The sequence below is a fragment of the Accipiter gentilis genome, chromosome 6 (assembly GCF_929443795.1).
Source record: "Accipiter gentilis chromosome 6, bAccGen1.1, whole genome shotgun sequence".
Taxonomy (NCBI): Eukaryota; Metazoa; Chordata; class Aves; order Accipitriformes; family Accipitridae; genus Astur; species Astur gentilis.
Window position 1 is genome coordinate 16,509,786 of NC_064885.1, and position 23,970 is coordinate 16,533,755.

General features: G+C 37.9%; 1 protein-coding gene across 11 annotated transcripts in view; it reads right to left on the reverse strand.

Annotated features, from left to right (window-relative positions):
* STAG1 (stromal antigen 1) overlaps window positions 1–23,970 on the reverse strand; it is a 203,965-nt gene that overhangs the window by 125,614 nt on the left and 54,381 nt on the right. For 10 of the 11 annotated variants that reach the window (XM_049803267.1, XM_049803268.1, XM_049803266.1 and 7 more), the window contains 2 exons: window positions 15,966–16,130; window positions 2,388–2,484 (listed from right to left, as the gene is read on the reverse strand). In XM_049803267.1, coding sequence (XP_049659224.1) covers window positions 2,388–2,484; window positions 15,966–16,130 — 262 coding nt within the window. Of the gene's footprint in view, window positions 1–1,819; window positions 1,969–2,387; window positions 2,485–15,965; window positions 16,131–23,970 lie in introns of those variants that run through there. The other variant, XM_049803272.1, reaches the window with a different exon arrangement.

Below are 23,970 nucleotides of genomic sequence, written 5' to 3' on the forward strand. Positions count from 1 at the left end.
CTAAATTATTTCTAATTTAAGTCAGAAAATAGGTACACACTCTTCACCTGCTTAAAACTTTTGAAAGAAAAGTTAAGCTAAGTGTATTTTACAAATAGTTAGATATCAAATAATTCTAAGCACTGTTAAAATGGTAGATTTATAAACCTAGCACCACTTTCAAAGCTTCCTGAGGAACCTCCTCCCAAGCTAGTTGTCCTCCTCCCTTCCATGTTAATGATCACAAAGTTAGATATATTATCACTAAGCATTTAGATCCAACATTGGGAAAGAAGGCCAGAGAATCTGAGACAGTGTTAGTGGAGCAAACTGAAAAGAAGAAAATTAAGGAATATTAAGGAAGATAAAGCAATCATTGACATTCATGAGGAGCTGTTATTTATCAGAAATGGAAACAAACAAGAATGTCAACAAAATCTTTAAAGGGAAATAAAAATGTCCTAATAGACCATATAATCTTCCCATGAATAAGAAACTTGGTCTTACTCACAAAATACAGAACATCCCCAGATTTCCATAACCCATTTCCATTAAGGACAATTTAGTATGCATTTTACCCTAAGTGGACTACCAATAAAATCCACTCAAGTTATTAATGATTCTAGAAAACAGGCATGTTACTGGAAATTGGAAAGAACAGAACTGTCTGCCAGGATTTTAACCCTGTTTTACAGCTGTTACTGTACTCACTGCAAAAATTCCAACACAGAAATAAATCCACACATACTATAAACTCAGGGGATAAGTCATTTGTGCTTCCTTCCTCCTATCATTGCTGTTCAGGACCAGAAGGCTACTAAAGCACAAGATATCCCTGAGGGTACAAAGCAGAGTACTGAAAATGGATAGAAACTCACCTTTAAAAAAAAAAAAAAAAGTAAATGACATCAGCCACTTGAAGCGCTGCTGCTTCACAGCCAATAACAGAAAGCTTTTCTGGGAAGCAATTGCTTCAGCAGCATATGGTTGACAGTGGGCATTCAGCCTGCATCAGTCAGTAACAAGAGGTTTAAAAAATACAAATCTTCTGAGATTATAAGACTGCTACTTTCTCTAACAAGGAGAACGAAAGGAAGTAGAAATTAGAGAGCAGCAGGGGAATGAAGATATTTATGACATGCCTCCACCAAAAGCTTGCATCAACAAGAATAAAAACATATGGCCAAGGATCCCTTTGGTTTAATGCAGCCCAAATTCTTAGAAAGAAGCTTGTGGTTGGTTTTTTTTCACATACGCCTTTAGAAGAGTGTTTAAAAAAAGGCAAACAGAACACAACTACTTTCACATAAGCTGCCAAATAAATCTGAAAAATATTTTAGGGAATCTGTGTGAACAGTACAGACATTGACACAGGCCAGTGATCTAAACCCTAATGAGCTTCAGCCCTTTCACAGAATGCTTCCAGAGCTTCAGTCTTTCATGTCATCCACAAAATAAGTTTATTTCCTTAAGCTATGAAAAAGGGTTGCTGAAGCCGCTGACAGCTCACATTTCTCTGATGCTGTACTTGGGACTTCACCTTACACTTAAGAAGGAAGAAAAGGGACTTCTACCCAGATCATTTGATGTCTAAAGTTATATTCCCATATCAGTTACAAAATGAAGAATTTCTGAATTGTGGGTTATTTTCAACTCTACTCAAAGCAAATTATAGGAAGCATCAGGAAACAGTAAAGCTTGGTTCTGGGTGCTACAGAGAGAGCAGAGCTCTATCATTCTCTTTTCAAGGCTGAGTTAACTAAAAGATGACAACACATGAAAAATTCATTAGAAGGTACAGTGTGGCAACAGAATGCTAGAAAGACTGACTGCCACATGCCTGGTAATGGAGACTGCTTAAAGAGGATATAAAAGGCAGGCCACTTGATGCTGACTTGACAAAGTGTTACAGAGGAAGAAATAAGATTGGTGCTTCATCCAGAAGAAATCTTTCTTGCTAATCAAAGTCAACTGAAGCCTGATCCCTTCCTCTTCAGATTAAAAACCCATCATTTTCCTAGAAAGAAAGAAAAAAATAGCAAAGTTAGGGTATAGCTACACCTACTAATTCTTGTAATAAAAAGGGGAAGGAACAGAAAGGGGAAGTAAAGATACGCCTACCTTGATTAACAGATCTTTTGTGTCCTTTTGCTGACGAACAGAGTGCCTCTGTGAGGATTTGTACACTTTAGGATGATGACAGGAAAGTGAGAAAAAGAAAGCGTAGGCCCTTGACAAACAAGCTTTAAATAAAATTATTCTTGAATGTAGACAATATTTCTATATAAACCATACATATGAGGAGTACCAATCCATGTGCCTCCCACATTTTTACCAGCATTTGCACTAATACACGTTTGTATGACTGTCAGATTTATTCTATACAACTTGTTTCCAACGTTCTGTACCTCGACATCCTGAACACTGGATAAAGAAGTTGATTAAATCCAGAAGTGCTATGTCCCTGTCTTGTTTATATGATTCAATCCAGTCGTCCACCACAGACTGTCAAGAAAAAAAGAATACTTATCAGAGACTCTTAAAAAGTATTTTATTAAAGGCAAATGACTTATTCTTTTCAGAATATAATTTTATAACTGAGCATTTATTTTGCATAATTATACATGCGTACAAATTCAGAAATCTATACACCTTCTCTCAGGGTGGAGACAGAACAAATATTGTTGGAGAACAGAACTCTATGGATCGTTTCCTGGTATTATAAACATATAAACACAAATTCAAATTGAAATTACTGTAATTCCTCAAAACTCTACTTACAGTATTTATCCAGTTTTGAAATTGTGTTGAAAAAACAAACACTGTGATTCCATTCAGAATGACCAACATGTATTCCCAGAAAACTGATGAGTAGGAAACACTTTGGGATAAAAACTGGATTTATATTGCATAGTGAACATCTCAGAATTTATAAAGGCCAAAGTAGTGTATCAGTCATTCAGAAACACTGTACATAGTTCAGGAAGACAGAATGCAATGAGGAGTACTTGGTAAATAAAAATAATACACAGAAGTTGTTCTTACAGTGTTTTGGAGTCAATAAGCCACCTGAATCACAGTATATGAAGCTGAGTCACAGTTTCAAACTGCACTCAGAACTATAAGAAGCCAGGTGATATTTTTATAATCCCTGATACACAGGCATAGCACACAGTCATTATTATGAATAATATCAGGGAGGAGGACAGAAAGCATACAGGTGTCAAAAACATTTGTCATTGGTCATACATTAATCTCCAGGGACAGAAAATGTGCCTCAGTAGCTTGATAAGAAAGGGCACTAAATGAATATTGCCAATCCAAATGAAAGTGCAATCAGCATCAGAAACAGTTAATGACAGATATACATGAGCTGAAAGGAAATGTGGCAAAGCCTATAGCTGCTTCCCATACAGATACTTTACCCTACAGTTCTGACTACAGAAACCTATCAGAGCTGCACAGACCCACAACTTTTAAAACTCCAGATGTAGGTGAAATGAAGCAATGAGGACAAAGCAAACAAAAGAACTATGGAAAAGTTTAAAAACTCTTCTAGAAAAGCAAGAGGGTTGTGTGAGGTCCTTCTTCAGCCTGCTTCATGCTTAAGGAAGACAAGTATGGCTTCCTTTCATGTCACTAAAATACAGCATTCCAAGTTCCTCAGTTACATAAACATTGAAAGTAAGGAATTATGTATATTTAATGTAACCAAATACTATGTTTTACTTACTTCATTACTACGTTTTACTTATTTTATGAGGAAAAAAAGAAATCTTTACTGTTCCATACATGTGGCAGCATTCATTAAGAGAAGCCTGATTATGCTATCAGAACGCACCTTGCAAATGGATTATTTTATCTTGGAGAGTTCAGGTTTACAATGAATTTCTGTAAAATTAATTAAAAAAATCCTGAACAGACACACACACCAACAACAACATCCCCATGCAGCCGTGATGAAAATGAATTAACAGAAAAGACAAAATCCAAACAATTCAACCTCCTAAAAAATTTGGCCTCTTGCTAAACTAGTAGATATAAGGATAGGATCTTGAAAAATCCCTCTGCAGTTTCTAGCTTATCCAAGTGCAAACTCCCCCGATCACCAGCGGGACCTTAGCAAATCTATAAGACAAGGGAAGCAGCAAAACAGTTGTGTATGTACTAGAGACATACACAACTCTGAATTGAGCCAAAACTCTCCATGTTTAACACAAATCCCTATACTTGTTCTTAACCCAAGACAGGATGAGACTTACCAGTATTACCATGTTATTCAACAATCAGCATGAATCTCTAAACATTCAATTTGCCAGGAAACTAAATTTTTACAGGTTTTGTCTACTAATACACACACTCATGCATGCCCAGTAGGAGAAGCAATCTTAGGAAAAGGTCCATCTGTTACTTAGACGAAATGAAAAAGGAAGTCTTGGCCTCCAATTAATCTTAACACAAGTTGAGGAAAAATGAAGCAGCAGCACAAAACCAGTTATCTAGAATGCTTCACTGTTATTTCATAATGAATTTAGACCTGTTCCTGTAAGTATCAATCATTTCAACTAATCAGCAGAATTCTCCAAGGCCTATAAAAATCAAAAGGTAGCCAAATGTAAAAATTATTTACTAAACCAAATATTGACAAAACTTAATGACCAGACTGCTGGTATACTACCAACTTAAAAGATTTGTTTGAACAGCTGTATTACCGTAGATATGAGAACAACATGCACTTGCCAGCAGCTATTTTTCTCACTGAAGAAAATAGCAGCTGTGCTGGGTCAGACCACAGGTTCACCTGCCCAACAGGGCTTATAGATTTAGGGAAAAGCATAAGAACAGGGCAAGAATACACTGATACTTCCAAGTTACTCACCCAGACCCTTAAGACCCTAGCATATTTCTTCTCTCATGAATGTGTCTGCCGAAACCAGAAAGTTTTATACCTATATCACCTTGCAGCAGTGTTTCTCAAGGGTTAATTATTCACTGCAAAAAAGGAATAATTGTGTTGTTTTAAACTTGCCAATTGCTAGATCTATTTGATGTGACCTAACTCTTATGGAAGATGAGGAAACAAACTTCAAACCCCTATTTGTATTTTCCATGCTTCTGTCTGGTCACCTCCTTTCAGGTAGGATAAACCTACTCTGTGCCATGTGTCCTGCACAGAAATGCTTCCATGTCTTTATCTTTTCTCACTCTTGTCACACATCTCTTACCGGTTTCTGAAGTCTACTACATTCTTCCCTGAGCCTGAAAAATCTCAGATGCTTTTCCTGAGTCTTAATAACTAGTTCACCAGCATCTGTGCACTGCCCACAGTCTAGTTTCACATAAAACATTCCCTGTACAAGCAAGGCTGGCCTGAGAGACTCCTTTCCACATTCAGTCTTACTCCTGTTTCTTGCTACAACATACTGCCCCTTCAGCTGTACCACTGCAACTGTGTCTAAACTGTACTATAAATATTACCAGTGAACCCATCTGGACTAAAAAAAAGGGGGAGTAGAGGGGAGACACCTGCAGGAATATCTTTCAATTTTGTTTCTGCTTCTTTTCAACTATTATTTAATTGATTTTTGCAGCACTACCTTAAAACCATAGCATCAGTGCAGCTCATCTCCCTTCTGATACGTTTTGTCTCTTCATACAAAAAGAATTGTGAGGCACATGCTATGTCCTTGAGCACTAAGGGCCCACTCTGTCCTAACTAGTATAGTAGTTGTATTTTCAACTCAGAATCATAATGCAATTCACAAAAAAATAAAGACAAGCAGCTGATCTCAAGACTCACGGACCAGACGTGAGGCAATGCAGAGTCTTTAGTGGCAGCGGTAGATAAAGAAAGCAGCAAAATCAGAGCGAAGGTTCTGAGCAGGGATAGCAGACAAAGACTGCCTCCTGTGTCGTCTGGACCTAGCAGAGGATTGACAAAGCTTTAACTAAAATTTTGAATGTTTGGGTAGGATTCATTTTACCTAACTTCACATGCACTGCCTGTGTAGTCACACAAAGTAGTCACTCCCTTTATATTCAACATAGTGTGTATGTGTGTGCACGCATGCATACACATATATAGTCAATATATTGTCAGTGGATTTGTCAGCATAATTCATCTGTCTAGAGCACAGTGAGACGAGATGGCTTCTTCTTAAAAATGCTCATGATTACACTAAGTAGATCTCCACTGATTGTCTGAGGAGCTTAGGGTAACAAGTCATGTACAGGCACCTGACCTGTCAACATCAGTACAGAGTCACACAAATTGTATTCACTAATCCCTAAAAATGAGAGGGGTATTTTCAGTGTATCAAAATCAAAATAACACCCACAGATCTGCATCATTCAACTCCTCATGCACATTTGGCATGCTTGTTGGTAAATTTTTTTTTTAGAGATTACAGTTTAAGGCAACAGGAGATAATGAAGCCAGACTACATATGCTACAACAGTTGGAACTTAAACTGTTGACTTTTAATGTAACAGAAAAGAGCTATAAAAAGTGAAAACACTAGGATGAAAAAAAAATAAATTATACACATCAGACCTAAAATAGAGACAAGTATCAACTGAACCAAGAAAAATCAGCAGTAATCCAAACACCAGGAAAAAGGTCAAATACAAGTGAAACAAATCAAACAGGCAATAGTGTAGCAAATGGTGCAACAAGCAATCATTGCCAGAAAAGGAATTATTTTGCATAAACATGCACAGAGGGAAAGACTCCTATTAAAAACAAAGATTTCTAACCAACAGTGCACAGGTTACAGAAAACCCTCCAGAATGATTTTATCCTATTAGCAGCCTCCATGCAGTCACCCCACTTTCAAGAGCTTCTCAGATATAAGCAAAGAGCAAACTCAGGGCAACAACCCACATATGGTCACCATCTTGCCAGAGATATCCTGCCCTGCCCCCTCTCTGTCATCTATCCCAAACACAGAATTGATATTGCAGTGAAGGCACATGTGGTGACAGGAGGAGGGAAGGACCAGTTAGACCTTTGGAAAGGAGGTAGCTACAAGTGGGCTCCATCCACCAGAAGAATTCATCCCCACAAGAGTCTTGTTGCCTACTTCTGCAAAACACTTACAAAAGATGGTAGGAGTAGACTGCATGAGTCATTCTGGTGGTACCCATCTGCTTCCAGAAGTTTTTTTACCTTCAGATGCAGCAGAGCGCATGGATTTACTATAGGAAATGTGCACTTGCATGCTGTGCATGAAAAACATGATAAATTCAACATTCCTGGGAAGCACAAGATCTACAGTACATGTGCTACAGCACTCTGCCCAGGTGCAGGAAATCCATGCTTTTGGGATTCACCAAATTCAATGCACGTGCAGAAGGAAAAGGCTCCCTTGACAACAAGGTTATAAAGCACAGCAAATGAGAAATTGCGCAAAAAACTCTGTAGCTTCTCATCTTCTTTACCAGATTGGAGTAAGGCAAGGAGTATTCGAACTAAATTTTAAGCAAAGTAAAAAATTATCTAGCTCAGTTACATAAAACCTCAAGATTACTCCAGTAACACCCACATGACCCTCTTTCACTCCCTGCTGTCAAAACCCAGCTATTCATGCATATAGACATACACACATATATATGTACATATATAGAGATATATATACACATAGATGCACCACATCTCTGTGTCAGTTGGTGTAACAGGTCCATACAAGTACACGTTACAAAAATGAGACTCTTAAGCATTCTTTTTAAAATGTGAAAACACTTCTATTCTTACGACAACTGAGTGAAACATCAAGGTCTTCTGCAAATGGCAGATGATGTATAGCACAAATACATAGTCAGTACAGAGATTTTCAAAAGCCCATAACAGCTTTCAAGAGAATCTCACAGAAATTAACTCTCTAGTGAATCTGTTTTAAGAACTACCATGCAGCATAATTTGAAGAATATGCCAAACAGGAAACTCTATAGAAATAAGGAACTTATATAAAGTCAAGCAAGCAGCAGAATAGATCCATAGTCTGAGTAAACAACTTAAAATCCATCACAGAGACTTGCAGATATATTGTCTTTCACATCTCAAAGTCCGCTAAAAGATAAATATGAACATTTTATAGTATTGAAGAGAAACAGCAGCTCAGATTGCCAGTAAAAGCGAAAGTCTGATGCAATGAATGAAATAATGAAGCTAGTTATCTTATTACCTCCTGGAGGCTTTACAGCTATGAATCCATTTCATACTCCTTCAATGCAAGAACATTACTACATTTAGGAGCATTAAGTACTGGAGGAACCCAAGGGACTAACTGCAGATGATACTTTGCCAGCTTGTGTAAATTAGCACAGTCCCACTAAATATTAACGAAAGTTTTTTTCAAAAAAAGCTATTTCACAATTTAAATTAAGTAACAATCTGGCAGCAGGGCTACTAACACAAAGTGAAAACAAATGACGTTATATACAAAGTGCATGTTCAAGTGTAGTCAACTGTAAACCAAGGCAAATCAAATATAAAGAACATTTAAATAATTTGCCATTTCATACAACTGATCCTGGACGTGCTTCATTTGCAGTGAATATGACAGAAAAAAAAAATGACTCTAGAATGGGTGTGCAGCATGTTTACATTAGAGGTAGGAAAAAAAAACAAAATCAAAGTTTATAGTATATCTTCTGCCAAAAACCCAGTTACTTAAATGAAATTTGAAGCTTGTTAAAACAAAAGAGGAATGCACAGTGAAATTAAAGATTTTAATTTATCTGTATAAAGAACAGCCCAAAGAGAAGATAAAAGCTAGAAAATATGCTTTAACAGACAGTGAGAAGAACTTAGAGTACACTGAAAATAGGAACACAGGGAAAGAAAGGCAAGAAGTGAAAGGCCTATAATGCTCTGTGTGAAAGGTATTTTTAAGTGAATCTGTGCAGGTTTTTTTAAAAAGAATAAAAGTCTTTTAAGGTTAAATTTTGTGAAGCCTGAAGTAATTACACAGGTACTGAGGAGAAGGTAGTTCCTAACACGTCAAAGTATGTGCAATTTAAGACTGTGCATTAGACTTGAAGATGACTGGTTGCATTCCAAATTGCAGGCAGTAAGTCTAATATACACTCATTGAAAAACCTAGTATAAGGTTGATAAGTAAGAATTGTAGATTGAGAAGCTGCCATTTATTCTTTTTCCTCAAAAGATGGTCATTTTAAATTACGAAGGAGTTCACACTTTACTAACACCTAGCAAGCACTTTCTGAAAAGCCTTCTTTCAAATGGATTAAAATCATAGGAACTACTGAAGACGAGCACTCTTGCCACAGCAGATCTGCACTGCTCAGAGCTGCATTTCCTCGCCTGAGTCCTCAGAAACGATGGGTGGACCATCCAACGGCCTCCTACCAAGTAGATTGTCTACTGTGGTACAGATTTTTTGTAGGTGCTAATCTCTCACAATTTCCAAGGGGCTGTGTCTGTTTAAGCTGGGCCAATCATGGGCACAAATGGTTCTGAGATACTACAAAGCATCAATACTACTCATATACGTTGAACATGAGAATTAAAAAATCCTTAGAGGAGTGCAGAAACAAAATCAATTATTCCAGTAAGAGACCCCCCCATCAATTTATTAAAAAACACAATTCAAGTTCCTTTGCTAGCACAATTTGTAAAGGGTTCACAGATCAGCTCAGACACTTAAAAAAAATGAAGACATTCTGGAGAGCAAGAGACTTCTCCAGAGGTAAGTGTAATGGGTATTTTTAGGTACAAATGCTTTGACACACTGCACTACTGGCACATGTGTTCACATTAACAGGAATATCATCCTACATCTTACTACATCACAAGGGAAAAGAAGTCTTGTGTGATGACTGCAGAATAATTCATTTGGTGTTAAGGGATACCCTTCTAATTAATTAATTGTTCATCTGACAGCTAAATTGTTCCTGGTATAACAAGAGTGAAAACATGTACCTAGTTTTGGTTTTGTTTTTCTTTTAGTTCAGTAGCATACAACCAAAGGGAAAGCAAGATTAGGCTGCAGAAGAAATCCATCTAGCAGTATGAAAATTAAATACTAGTTTAAATGTCAATAATAGTTGCCGTTATTTTACCCTGTAAACTTTAGAGAATACATGCTTAAACTCCAAAGGAGTTTTTGAGACACTTTGGGGAAACCCAAAGTTATTACCCATCCTTCAAGTCAGTGAATACAGCATTGTTAAAATACAACAAAGGACAACTAAACTAAAACATGCCTTTAATACAAAAACCATGGATAATACTTAATATTGTATGTCTGTATATTGTTAATCTTCAAAGACCTTCACTCCCAGAAATAGCTGAGGCAGACTCAGAGACACTATCCAGCAAAAAGGACTTCTAGTAGGGAGAAGAGACAAACTCAGGGAAGAGAAAGCCATTGACGCTACTGAGAAGACGGACACCATATTCACCCTGAGCTGCAAACAGTGACAGGTAGGGAGAATTCCCAAAATACATTTTTGCCTTCTTACTCTCTTTCTTAATTGCCATTGTCAGAGACAAGATATTGAACTTTTGGTGTGATCCAGTTACAGCTGCTCTGATGTTTTTAAGTTCAAGTATATATGTAAAAATATATATGTAATTCCTCCTAATTAAGGTAGATATGGTAATGGTTATACAGTCATTCTAAGCAAGAGTAAGTGTGAGCTGCTGCCAGAAATGAGCTGAATCAGGGAGCTGATCCAGCTGAAAAAAAATCCACCAACATATCAGGTTCCAGTTAAATCTATTTCTTGGTGTGACTACAAAACACACAAGAAAAGTGTAAAAAAAACATCAGCTGTAGGTGTGGGAAAAGGTGGGACCAATATTTTCAACAGCAGCCTTGGTTTATGCAGGATTAAAGCATGCATGTAACAAGTCTTTCTAACCAGAACCACTGGAAGGACTAAGGAACATTGGGATTACCTATACTGCATAATGATTACGTGATTAAAATAATTGTGAGATAAAATTCCAGGGAGTTGAGAGAAGTAAGCAAAGCAAAGCTTAATCCATGCACAATGTGTTAGGAACCAGCTAATAAAACTGAGCAGTCACTGAGGCTTGCTCTATCAACTTTCTTCCCTGGGAGAAGTCAGCCAAAGGAGTAGCCTCGCTCTGTGGGGAGGGGGGGCACCAGATGCCTTCTGCAAGGCCAGTGCCACCTGCTGCTCCACATTCACCAGCCCAGCTCCTCGCTGCAATGACCAAGGTACCTGTGACTGCCAGGACAAGGAAGCAGCTACTGCAGCGAGACCTGAGGAGGAACGATGATGTTCACAACTTTGGCTCTGCCTCTACAGTTGCTAAGGTTGGCCCCCCGCAAATTCTACTTAACTGAAACCAATACCACTATACCTATAAACAAATGCGGGTTGTAAAAGAAGGTCTTGGCTTAATACAGGAATGGGTGTAATTCCATGGTCTGAGCTATGCAGGGAGGTAGTATACAGACCATAATGGTCTATTTTTGTCCTAAATGCTATGAAAATACAAAAATTACTGAAATTATACAGGATATGCCATATTAACAAGATGCATGAAGACATATCAGCTCTTTGGAAGAACTGACTATCTTGCATTTCTTGTACAGATCATCAAATCTCAAAGTGACAGAAAAAGATACTGGACGTACTAGGAATTTCAATCAGAAAATAATTTCAGATACAGATGTTGATGACTAAACATCATCCAAACCCGATATGTTATGATAAAAGGAACTGGCAACCACACCAGTAAAGATGCTACCACTGAAAGAACAAAAAATGACCACTGCTGAAAGTGGTGAGAGTGTTTCCCTTACCTCTTTCATATTATTTCCAACAGATCAAACATGTAATTACAAGGATGCATACTCTTACTTTTGCACCTCAGCCTGCAATAGACAGGTGGATAAATACTGAAAAATCAGTATAATATTGAAAATACTGTTAACATTCCAGAAATATTTTAAATTAATATTAACGAAACATTTTTGATCTTATCAGATAGGCAACTGAAGGGAAAAAAGGTCTCATGATGCTCCTGCTCTGATACTCAAACTTTCTAGCCAGTGTAATACTGTGAGCAAGAATCACAACTTGCCAACATGAGCCCCGTAGGTGCAAAGATGACAAAAATCTGAGGAACTGAAGCACAAGAAATAAAAAAACCTTCCTCTCATGACAGGGTAAGCAGTGCTACAAATACAGCTTTACTTGAACAGGGAGGGAACCTTAAAGGACCCAAATCCATGCGTGCCAAGGTGTGCAGACAAGAACAGTGAGGAACCACATACATTCTCGATTTCTGGAGAGACAAAAAAGAACTGGTGGCACAATGAAAAATTCCATTTCAACATACTAGAAAGTTTTCTTTCAATACATATCCTAAAATGCTTGTTGGTATATAATGAAGTCATATTTACTCTGAACCATGTCTAACTGACACCAAGATTACTTTTATTACTGAGCATAAGCAGAGGGATCAAATATTTTTTTCAAAATCAGCACCTAATCTGTGGTGAACTGCTAACTTCAGTTAAGGGTAACTTGTAATACACATAATATTACAGAGTAATCAAGCTGTAGATCTGTTCATGTTTTGGTATTTAACTCCTCTTATGATTACTGATTATTCTCTCTGATGTTCTGGGGGAGGCACAAATCCCCTTTGCACACAAGAAAGCAGAACACTTCTATACTTAGTTTGACCAACACAGAAGTACAAACTTCATTAGAGCTTATTGGTCATAATTTACTTATGAGAAATTTTCAGACTGAGGCCTAAACAAAATTTAACATCATCACACGCTCTTTATATATTTCACTGCCGGCTTAACCCAGGGTCAGAGACCAATGCAGAAGTGCCTATGAAGATTTAAGCTACAAGTCAGCCTCTGTATTGGGGGCTCAGCTGGAGCAGTGGAGGTTCACCCACACCCTTCATTCCCATCAGTGTAAACTCAGGCAGTTCAGCACATGAGAAATGGTGATATAGTCTGTTCTGCCTGTGGAGGTTTAGAGTGGGGAAATAGAGTGGGTATAGCTGTCTTCATAAAATCATTCAAGGAAAAAATAAATAAATGAAAGAGACAAATGATAAAAAGTGGAAGAGTATCATGTTTGCCTAAGAAAAAAAAACCAGAGCCTGAAAAAGCTCTATGAACAACCTTAATGGACTAACAAAACATACCTGCAGAAAACACGAGCAGCAGGTCCTATCACGCTTCATACACAGAGAGCTCCTGACAGAAAAACTTCTGAAGCAACTAGCTACAAAAGGTTACAGAGCAAATTAAAAAACGGTGACAACAATCTGATACCAACTTAATGTGCGTATCAAATTGATTTATATAGCTCAAATGAGACCTAACACTGACATAACTAGCGCTTCATAAGAGAGGCAAAGATTTATATGCAAGGAGCAGCTCTGAAATTATGTATACTTGAAATACAAAATATTAACCTAGCCTTGTTTCCCTGGAAGAATCAAACAGCAATAAGCTTGAAGAGAAGTAGTAAATGAATCCTGCTATGAGAAAGAAAATAGAGGACAAACTTAAATTTGAATTCAGCTAAAGACTTCCATGAGTTGGCAACGCAAAGCCAGAAAAAACTAACAACTGAAATGCATCCTGAGAGCAAACAGCAGGAGCAGATAAATCAGAAATGAAAGCATGTGATTCCCATGTAATCTCAGAATCTATCAATTTAATTTTTCTGGGTTTTCATTGCTGGAAGCAAAATTAATAGCGCTATAGAAAAATGTTGGTTCATATTACAGGGAAAGAACTAAAAATATTGAGAAATAATAGTTTCTAACAAATATAAATATATGGCATTTGTCTGAAAATTTACAGTACTGACAAAATTGCTAAAATTGGCCACAAAAAACCTGCAATGAAACTATGAAAAACAAAAATGCCAAGTATTCCTAATTGCCACATCAAAATCCCTAAGCTATTATGGAAAATGAAAAGTATAAAGACTCTAATAAGTTTGGTTTACAGAACATTGGTTTCACATGAGATTGTAGTCCGGAAGTACAAGTTAAAAAATATTAAATCACATTTTAATTTCAGCCTCTTTCCCACTATAGGGTGTCTGTCTGTCTTTGTTTTTTTTTTTGGGGGGGGGAGATATTTTTACCAGTAGTAAAATTGCAAAGGTGCACAAGTGACACATACTCTTGAAATTAGAGCTCAAGTCATTTATGCTTGTTTGCATCCCAGGCCTATTTGCATATCATTTCTCCACTGCTTAAAATGTGCTGTCTATTTCTTTCTCATATATGTAGGCTGAACAAATTTTAAGCAAGTGCATGCACATGTATATATGCACATGTATATATACACAAATATACAGACACATACCCACCTATATATGCATATACAAACACTAAATTTCTCAAAACAATTCCTTTATATTTGAATTCCAAAGGTTTCTTAATACAAACATGCAGACAATTTCTTTTTAGAATTTCATCTGCAGAAGACTTCTGATGGCATCTCTTTTGAAATACATGAAATGTATCAAAGTCAATTACACACACACAGAGTAATCAAATATCAAAGCAATCACTCATTCCTTTTAATTTGGCTCCTGCAAATATCAATAGCTCTAAGACAAACATACTACCTAAAGCATATTTATTGTATGTTCTGTACCACAGTAAAACCAGAAAATAGACTCCAGATGTTTCCTCAAATCCTGCCAAAAACAAAATTTGAAAAAGCATTGAAAACCGAGCAAAGTTGGATGCCCTGACTTAAAACATTTAGGAAGAAGGAGCACAAGGAATCTGTAGCTTTATTAGGAGTAAATTTGTTCTGTCTTCACCTATTAGATAAGAAGGGTCAATCCTGAATAACTGTAAATACAGCAACTATGAAGAATAAAAATTATCATTTTCTTCCTGTTTATTACTTCTTTTAAATTATATCTCAGACCTTCCACAGATTTGAGACTGTGAGAAAATTTTCAACAACTTTCACTCATTTGGAAGGCTAGATCCCTTTGGGAGTTAATTAGACTTAGCTTCTAGCTACACTAAAAGTAATACTGAAAATGGGACTTGGCCCCTAATTTTCCTAATTTGCAATTTCCTCATGTTAGTTAGCACCACAAAGTCAAAACAAAGTAACTGATATTGCAGAAGTCCTGTTTTGTTAAAACACAAAGTAAAGGAGGTTTCCTCAAACAATCCTTCGGTAGGAATGACTGTAGGCTTTGCACTGCACCAGATGAAGTGTTTTGGGCCCATTGTTTCTCATTTGAGTGCCAAAAACAATAACTACAGCACAGTAGCTTACTAAAAGCATGCAAGTACTGTCAAAACCAACCATCTATAGAGGTTCTTGAGGTGGGGACTCATCTGGCCCAATAGATCCTGTAAGACCTCTGAAATTGATCCAAACATAAAGGAGTAAGAAACACTTCCAGAGGTAACTCACTACAACTATCTTAGATACTTATTCTACAATGAAAAATTTGCCTTCAGGATGTGTCCATCTTTGCCCCTCAGGCACAGAGGAAGTCTAGGCAACTAGTTTAGTGTTCATCTGCTGCTCTGGTGGGGACAGCAAGAATGCAAGCTGCAGTGCGAAGTACTCAAAACTGCTTGTGTCAGCAGGTATTTATGAAAAAACAAGCAAACAAAAAAAGCCTTGGATCCATCACTAATATCGTATACTTTTTCCTCATATAAAACTAATTACCAGATATTCTTTAATGGACTGCTTAATACTAACATGCATTTTCAATTTGGAAGTAATGAACAAAATAATTGGAAATTTGAAATACATGACTTTCTGATCTGTCTCTTGTCTTTCAGAAGTATCAACTCAACCAAAGCACATTCTGTCCCTTACTTTATCATACACAGACAGTCTATTGGACCAATACAGGTTATGAAAAAATACAATTGTTTACAAAAGTGTAGCTTAGACTGAACTCCTACAGTCAGGATATGCTGAATTATGTAGGGGTAACACAGTTAGTTATTTTACCTGCATAGCACTCTTTCCCAGCTTAACCACCTCAAACAAAGTGACAGGGTCCCCTTCTCCATTCTGCTGAGGGTGGCCATTAGCTCTTCCACGACTTGCTCCTCTAGCCCCAGATTCAGAACGACCCTTGTCTGCTGGAGACTTCCGAGGTTTCTTAGTGGCAGACTGGGCAAAGAAAACCAGCAGAACAAAAATTTATTATAGCTATATCTGAAATCACTCACTGTATCTTTATAAATTATACATAATTTTTACACACACATTTATACACTCAAACATGTATATACACACAAGTATCACAGAATGAGCCAGGCTGGAAGGGATCTCAGGTGGTCTCCAGCCTGACCTCCTGCTCAGAGCAGGGTCAGCTATGAAATTCAACCAAGTTGCTTAGGTCTCTTTATCCAGTCATGTACACATATTTTTATTTATCAGTAGTTGTTGAGGAACAACTTAAAAGCCACCATCATGTCAAGGTAAGCAGTGGTGAATTTCCAACACTGAGTACCAGTTCACATGAATACCCATATTAGCCTTATTCAATACAAACAGACAGTTGACAACATGACTAAAACTAGATAAATAGTAGCAAATTACAGACAGGACAGCAAAAGTGTTTTATGCTGGCACAGAAAAACTTTTAGAATAACTAATGATCTTTGGAAGACAGTAACTTATTAAAAATACCCTTGTCATGTTAACGTTCATTTTTCTGTATTTTATTTTTTATACAACTTTTATAAGAAACTGTGTACATAAAAAGTCAGCTCTTCAACTCAACTCAAAGTAAGTCACTGATTTTATAAAGCCAGATTTAATAGATCATCATAATAGCCCCGTGCTCCAAAATTTTATGAGTTAAAACATTTTCCCTGTGAATCTAAATTATTTAATGTAGATTTTCTCTAGATTTTTCAAACTTATAATCAGGTGGTATAGATCCCACTTGTGAGAAGTAACCTAGTGAACAGTTTGCTCTTAAATTAAGTCACCTTAGGAAAAAAAAAAAGTTTCTGGGAAAAATAACATAAGATTCCTGCTATGATCTTACTTCCATATTCTAGTCTTTCTCTCTACTGTGAGGCAGACAAAAGCATAAGCTGCCACTTTCCACAGAACAATGAACCTATTTTGAGGAATTATGTTAAAGAAAACAACACACAAGCAACTCAAAGATTACATTTAGAACAATATCCTCATGGTACCATTTCCTTGAGCATACTGTCAGCCAGTTTCTATTAAAGCTTTTAGCAAAGAACATGAAGTCAACATTTTTGGTTGCATCTTCCAATTGCAGACACATTAAAAAATTTTCTGCAGAGCTAAGGGATCTAATTTCTGGAAGAGAGCTGGTAGAAGACAGACCTGCAGTCTAGCTTCCCCCTTACTTCAAAAGACATCACTGCTGGTGGGGCCAGAGAGCTAAAGAAAAGGGCAAGGTAGAGTGCAACTGCAACTGCCTATTGCAAATATTCAATTAAGGACATGCATACAAATGCAAGCTAGAAAGCTTAAAATAATGGTACAATCTCTGTGAAAACATTTTTGGATAACATCTGCACTTATGATCAAAAGAATATGTGTTCTCCCTCAATGAATTTTTAAACATGTGCAAAGCTGCCTTTATCAGCAAGAAAGCTATCAATACATTAAATGTTTGAGCTCTACTGAGCTCCAGAGACTCATGATCACTATTTCATAAAATGGCAAAGAATCAGAAGTAAATTGAATCTTTTGAGATACGTAATCCATGTGCTTATTCAATCTGGGTGACAGTAAGGCATAAGCACTTCAACTAGCTACAAGTACTGCTAAATGAAAGCAGGAACGCAAGTTGATGCCCTCACAGAAGCTAATGCAAGCCCCTCTATACTCAGTTTTTCTCAACATGGCATTCAAAGAGAGACATTAAACACTGCAAGGATGAAGTGAAAGCAAGTAGGAGATGGACATGAAATGCACACATCCAAAGACACCTCGTTACTGGAAAGCAATGAGAAAAGCCACCTACACTGGTATGAGTACTATGGACCAGCATGCACATGCCCAAAATGAGTAATCACAAGACATGTAAATGCTCAATTTAAACTCCACCTTTGTTAGGTATCCTAGGGAAAGGGGGGTGCTTTGACCAAGACTCATAGTTTGAATTACAAGGGTGAGAACACCAGTGAGGTCTCAGAAGAGGTACAGAAAAAAACAACAGATGTACTTTTGACAGAATTACTGGACAAACCCCAATTCTTCAAGTCCAAGTAAATATCTCAATATCCCGGACCTGAATTAACACCAGATACAGCACCGAGTCTACTTGAATAAAGGTTCTCTCTGATACAGATTTTGTTTTGACAATGAGAACATCTCTCGCAGCAAAGAAACCAAGTCTTTCATTCAACAAAAGCCATTCTGCATCCAAGCTGGGGTACCTAAATCCAGATGCAGGATCTGTATGGAATCCTGCCTTAAGAGACAAAACAAGCAGACAAAGGATCCTCCACTGAGAAACTGAAGAAAATCCAAAACCAGAACTTTCTGAGTTAGGCAGGGATTAACATTATGTTCAGGTGGAGAGGCACTGGAGGACAGGTGTCCACCAGACTTCCACTGCAGAGCACTTCAACCCCTAGGCATCTGACAGGAAGCCCAAACTCAATCCCACTCCAGAGTGCAAATATGAAAGCAAGTCATACATAGGTCCTCCAGCCTTGAGAAACTGCCTGGTACTCTAATTACAAAGTCTTGCAAGCACAAGGCACAGAAGTGAGGAACTGGCATTATCTTATTCATTAACATACAATGTTATAATGCTGTTGTCAGACATTACTTGTATGTACTGTCCCTGAATTTACAGCAAGAGACTTTGCAGGCCATCTTGACAGATATAAGCTTCATACAGGTTCCCACCTCTGAGTACAAAGTTGAATAGGTAACTCCATTTCAAGAGGAAAATTTTTCACAATGAGAACAATTAGCCATTGGACTAATCTCCCCAGGGAATTGGTAGATTCCCCAACACAGGACACTTTTAAGATTCAGCTGGACAGGGTGCTGGGACATCTTGTCTAGACCATGCTTTTGCCAAGAAAGGTTGGACCAGATGATCCTTGAGGCCCCTTCCAACCTGCTAGTCTACGATTCAATCCCAGGACGGAGACATCCAACACCACTGAAGCAAGTGAAGGAAAAGCATGGACTGGTACATCCACGGAAATGCAGAAAGGACTCCTTCATGACACAGAATACCCGTGGAATATCTGCAGACACAGGGCGCTCTTGGAAGTTGCAAAGTCAAGGTACAAATCTTGAAATTATGTTTGGCATAAGCCCTACATCCCAAAAGAGAGATGCTTGCATTAACTGGAAAGGGTGGTCCTTCAGCTCAACACAAAAAAACACTGTCCTCTAATGCCATGAAGACCTTCCACATAGAAACAGCCCTGCCCAAGGATGAATGTGGCTCCAGTAAACCTGTCAGACTATCACTCACAGGTGTAAAATGTGATATTTCCTAAGATCAGAGTGAATTTGTAGCAAGTCTACTCTTGTGAGAATCCACCAAATGGTCATCAAGATACAGGAAAAATAGAACTTCTGCTTCCTAATAGGAACAACAATTGTGGTTATTGCTTGTCCCTTTACACCTTTTCAGCCAGAAATTTCCTGCCTCTACCTAAAGGTCCCTTAAATTGACAGTCATGCATGGGTTTTGGGTTTTGGTTTTTTTTCTTAAGTGTCAGTCTGTCAGAATCCTGAGGTGGGTAAGAACTGAATGTTTTCCAGACTCAACACTGACTTTTCTCCCATTTATGAAAGGGATCTCTGAGAAGTCATGGCAAAGGCAAGCTGGTTAGCAATACTGTATCTAAATGTATTCATAAATCCTTCTACCAACTTCTGTAGTCCAGGCACCTGCTGCAATGGCAGAGTTGACACTGAGGTGAATTAGGACTACTAGAGGGAGGGATAAAGCAGCATGACAAGGTAAGAAAGCTTGAGGCTTTTTAATCACACACCAAGAAAGGTGCTCTTTGGAGCTGTGAGGCTGCAACAATTAAATCTGTGCTTCGACTCTGAGACAGTCAGACTGGTGGCAGTGTCAAAATGGACAGAGTTGCCAAATGAAAACAGAAGTTACTAATGATTTTTCAGATGTTTGCAGTAGATTCAACTGACAACAACTGAAGCTGAGGATTTATACACACCAGTATTAGGAAATTCAGACATTCCAGAACGTGCCACAGAAGCAACTCTAAAATGGTCATATTGATGACCTCATAGTTTACCTGTTGCTTTAAGGCTTAAACTAAGGCAAACAGGCAACAAAATACTTACCTTGACTGTAATTAAACTAAAATGATGACAATTCAGATTTTTGTAATAAATTAGCTAGATAATACTTTTCCTTTCATGTTTTTAAAATGATAGTGGGAAAAAAAAGTGACCCACATTTGTAAAATCAATACAGTGAAAGTTAATTCACACTACTAAAAAAAAAGTGAAAGTGTCTTAACATTTTCCATTAACATTCCCCAAGTTGATCTGATGCATTTCACAAAGAACTAAAGACAGTAAAAGTGTTACAGGTCAGTAATCACCTAACTCACCATCTTAAATGACAGCCTTTATATGCATTCATACTGTAAGTAATTTAAAGCAATACCCCACTTCCCAAGAGAGCGGGAAGAAACATTTTAACCTTCCACTTGAGTAAGACTGAAGAACTTGCCTCTCAAAGGCATCATACTCTTGAGAGGCCTCTGCATTATAACCTCATGTTAAGCGGAAGAGTGGTCATGTCTGAGCTCTTTTTGAATTAATCCCGATTAAAAAAAAAAAGGCCACCGCACACTTCCTAACATCATCATGGTTATCTAGGGAGAAGTTCTTGGATTCAAATTTTCAAAAAAGTCCTTTGGACTTTTTTCGTCATAGAAACAAACGAGGTGCTCCCTATGAAAAGCCTCACCCTGCAAATAAATACAGATGCAGCTCTCCTAACATCCAGCACATACCAAGCTGCTTCAACTGTAGCACATGCAGTTTAGAGCAAAAAAAAGCAGAGGCAGTGTTGGGGGGTGGTGTTGCTTTTTTCATCATCATCATTTGAAAACCTAGAAAGAGTTCTAAAAGTCATCTTAAAGAATCAAGAGAGTCTGCTATAAATGCCTGAATCACTTCAATTATTCTAGCTGAGGCAACTGCTACCAAAAAAACAGACTACTTCCACAGAAAAATGAAAAGTAGATTAGATTGCCAAAAATACAAGGACCATCCCTTCAAAAGCTTAAAAGGAAAACTTCTAATGCCATTAGGATTTCACCACCAGGAAGCTACAAGTGGCAGGACAGAGAAGTCTTCACATACTGGCTGTATGTACTTTGCATTTCCACAGAACTGCAGAAAGACTCGCTTCAGTTTTAAGGGACAGACCTAAAATATCAGGGAAGCAAGAAACAGACACTGATGTAAGTGACACCAAACCACAAACCTCGATTACTATGAAAAGAAATTTTTCCAAGAGGATTCCTTCCTACCATTAATCAGGACGCATATGATATGGAACTAGAAGAAAAACTCAATCCCCTGCAGTATCTAACATCCATGCTACAAGACTAAGTAAGGCTAAGAGTCTGCTGCAAAGATAAAATTTCACATATGAATGCAAAGATAAGGTATTGTGGTCTATTTCCTCCATACCAAAATATACAAAAGGACCTGAAAGCAAAACTGTACAGTCTACACTGGGGACAAAAGGATCAGAAATGCCTTGTTCCATCTTGCCTTAATAGAAGAATCTGAGGAGTTGGAGAAAGGCATGCTGTGGCCCTGAGCATGGGATGAGAGAGACAGCAGAAGAGATCTCAGAATTGCCACCTCTGGAACAGAAAGACTGCCATTTCTTCTTGTCCTCCGAGCCAAACAGGCTAATCTGTCTACTCCTACTTCAAAGCTGAAATATAGCCAGGGATCTCTCTCATTCCCCTCAACCTCTAACAGCTGAGGTTTAAGCCAAGCTATTCTGAGCTCCTGGGAAGGTAAGGCCAGGTAGGTTAAAATAAAGCATTCCAACAACATTGAACAGAAAGCACTGATCCAGGAGAGGAAACAAAAAAGGACAGGATAGATAATTAACTGATCTGAGCCCGAGCTCAATAATGTGAAAGCTGCGTTGCATCATAAGCCCTTGGGCTTTCAAATCCCCTACCTAGAACAGGAGAGCGTATCCATACCCGTGTACTTCAATAATGCAGGAGACAGAAAAGGCATTTTTGTCCAATATTACTCAGCAACTTCAACCAGAGGACTGTTGTAGGTGACTCCTTAAATACACCTCACACCATTCACTAAATATATATCCAGATAGTATCCTCTCATACAGTATCACATAAACACATGCACCAAAATGTCCCACTGACTGGAAAGATTCACCTCTTGGGCAACTGTTCCGCAGGCATCTATCTGTCTACAAGACTCAGAGTTTAGAAGGGGACACAGGCAAGGGGGAGGCCAGCCCTAGCCGTTGTCAATGCTAGAACAGGACATGGTGCAACTCCTGCTAAATTCACTGCAACGGTTGGTGAATTCAGGACAATCAGATTAGATTGAGAGTTGTTTTGAAGAACCAATGCACTTAATCTCTTTACAAGTTGACTGTTCAGTCTACTCAGTCAAGTACTCATCAGTCTTACATAAGTGGAGAGGCAACTTCCAAAGCAGCATTTTCAGGAACGGAAGGTTCCCCAAAATATTAAGGTTCTCTATAAACTGAAGTGGTATTTGCTATAAATGGCAAATTTTCAAATGAGGACCATCTCCTTACAAAAGTCTCAAATCTGCAGAGAGGAATATCTGCCTTCGTAAAGAAGTTTGGAAAATCCTCTAGTAGCAGTCTATCTTTCTGATAAAAGATCAAGTCCATTCTATAACACTACAGCAGAAACCTATTTAAAATAAATACATACATACAAGTATTTGATGGGAGTGCATTGTGGCAGCTCTATAACAGAACCATGCAGCTAGACTAAACAGCACAGAAGAGTAAACTTTTTTCCCAAAAGAGGTCAATATGTTTATGGCAGATGTGTCACTGCTGCTGTGATGGCCTAAGGAAATACGCAAATCAGCATTGCAGGGAGGAATCAAATCTTACTAAACCATAATATTTGGGGGGGGGGTGCTGCGGAAAACAAAAACCAGAAGAGCCTTTGGGCAGAAAAACCTTTCTTTATGTCTGTAACAGAAATGAAAAACATCAAAGCTAGGTAACAGTGGAGAAAAACAGCTCTGAATTTAACTAAGTATTTTAATCTGTTTCAGATCTGAGAGTAAAGGTAGGTGGTACCTGTGGAAGAAACAAAACTAATGTTAGCAGATGGAAGAGTGGGGGAAAAATGTCAGAGCTGCACCTCCTGTAAGAAACAGAGAATTCACCTGTGGAAAGTGGATGAGTTAGCAACATGGATAGGTGAGCAATGTGGAGGAGTAGAAAGAATGAAAGACAACGTTTGCAAAGTCAATACCTCAATTACTAAGTCCATGACTTTTAATACCAAATAATGTTATAAATTTAATTGCCTAGATTAGACTTCCCAAGGTGTTTGCACTTCTCAAGGATATTAGACATTGAGTGGCTTTTTCCTTTTAGATCATTTTTTGGTAGAAGAACCTTATTTATTCCTCTCTGTTGCCGCAGTACCAATTATGAAGGCAGGATTTGATTGTGTATCCAATCATATACATTTTGTCAAGTCACCCAAAAAACTGTAACAAAATGACTGAATTTGTGGATAAGGGGAGAGCAATAGATGTCATTTTTCTTGACTTTAGCAAGTTTTTCAACAGTCTCCAACAATATTCTTGTATTCCCAGGTTGGGATGTTGTGATCTGGATGAGTAGACAGCTAGATGGGTGGACAAGTGGTTGAACTGTTGGGCTCATAGTGGTTAATGGATCAGCCTCTACCTGGAGGCTAGTGATGATGGAGTATGACAGAAGTCTAACTGG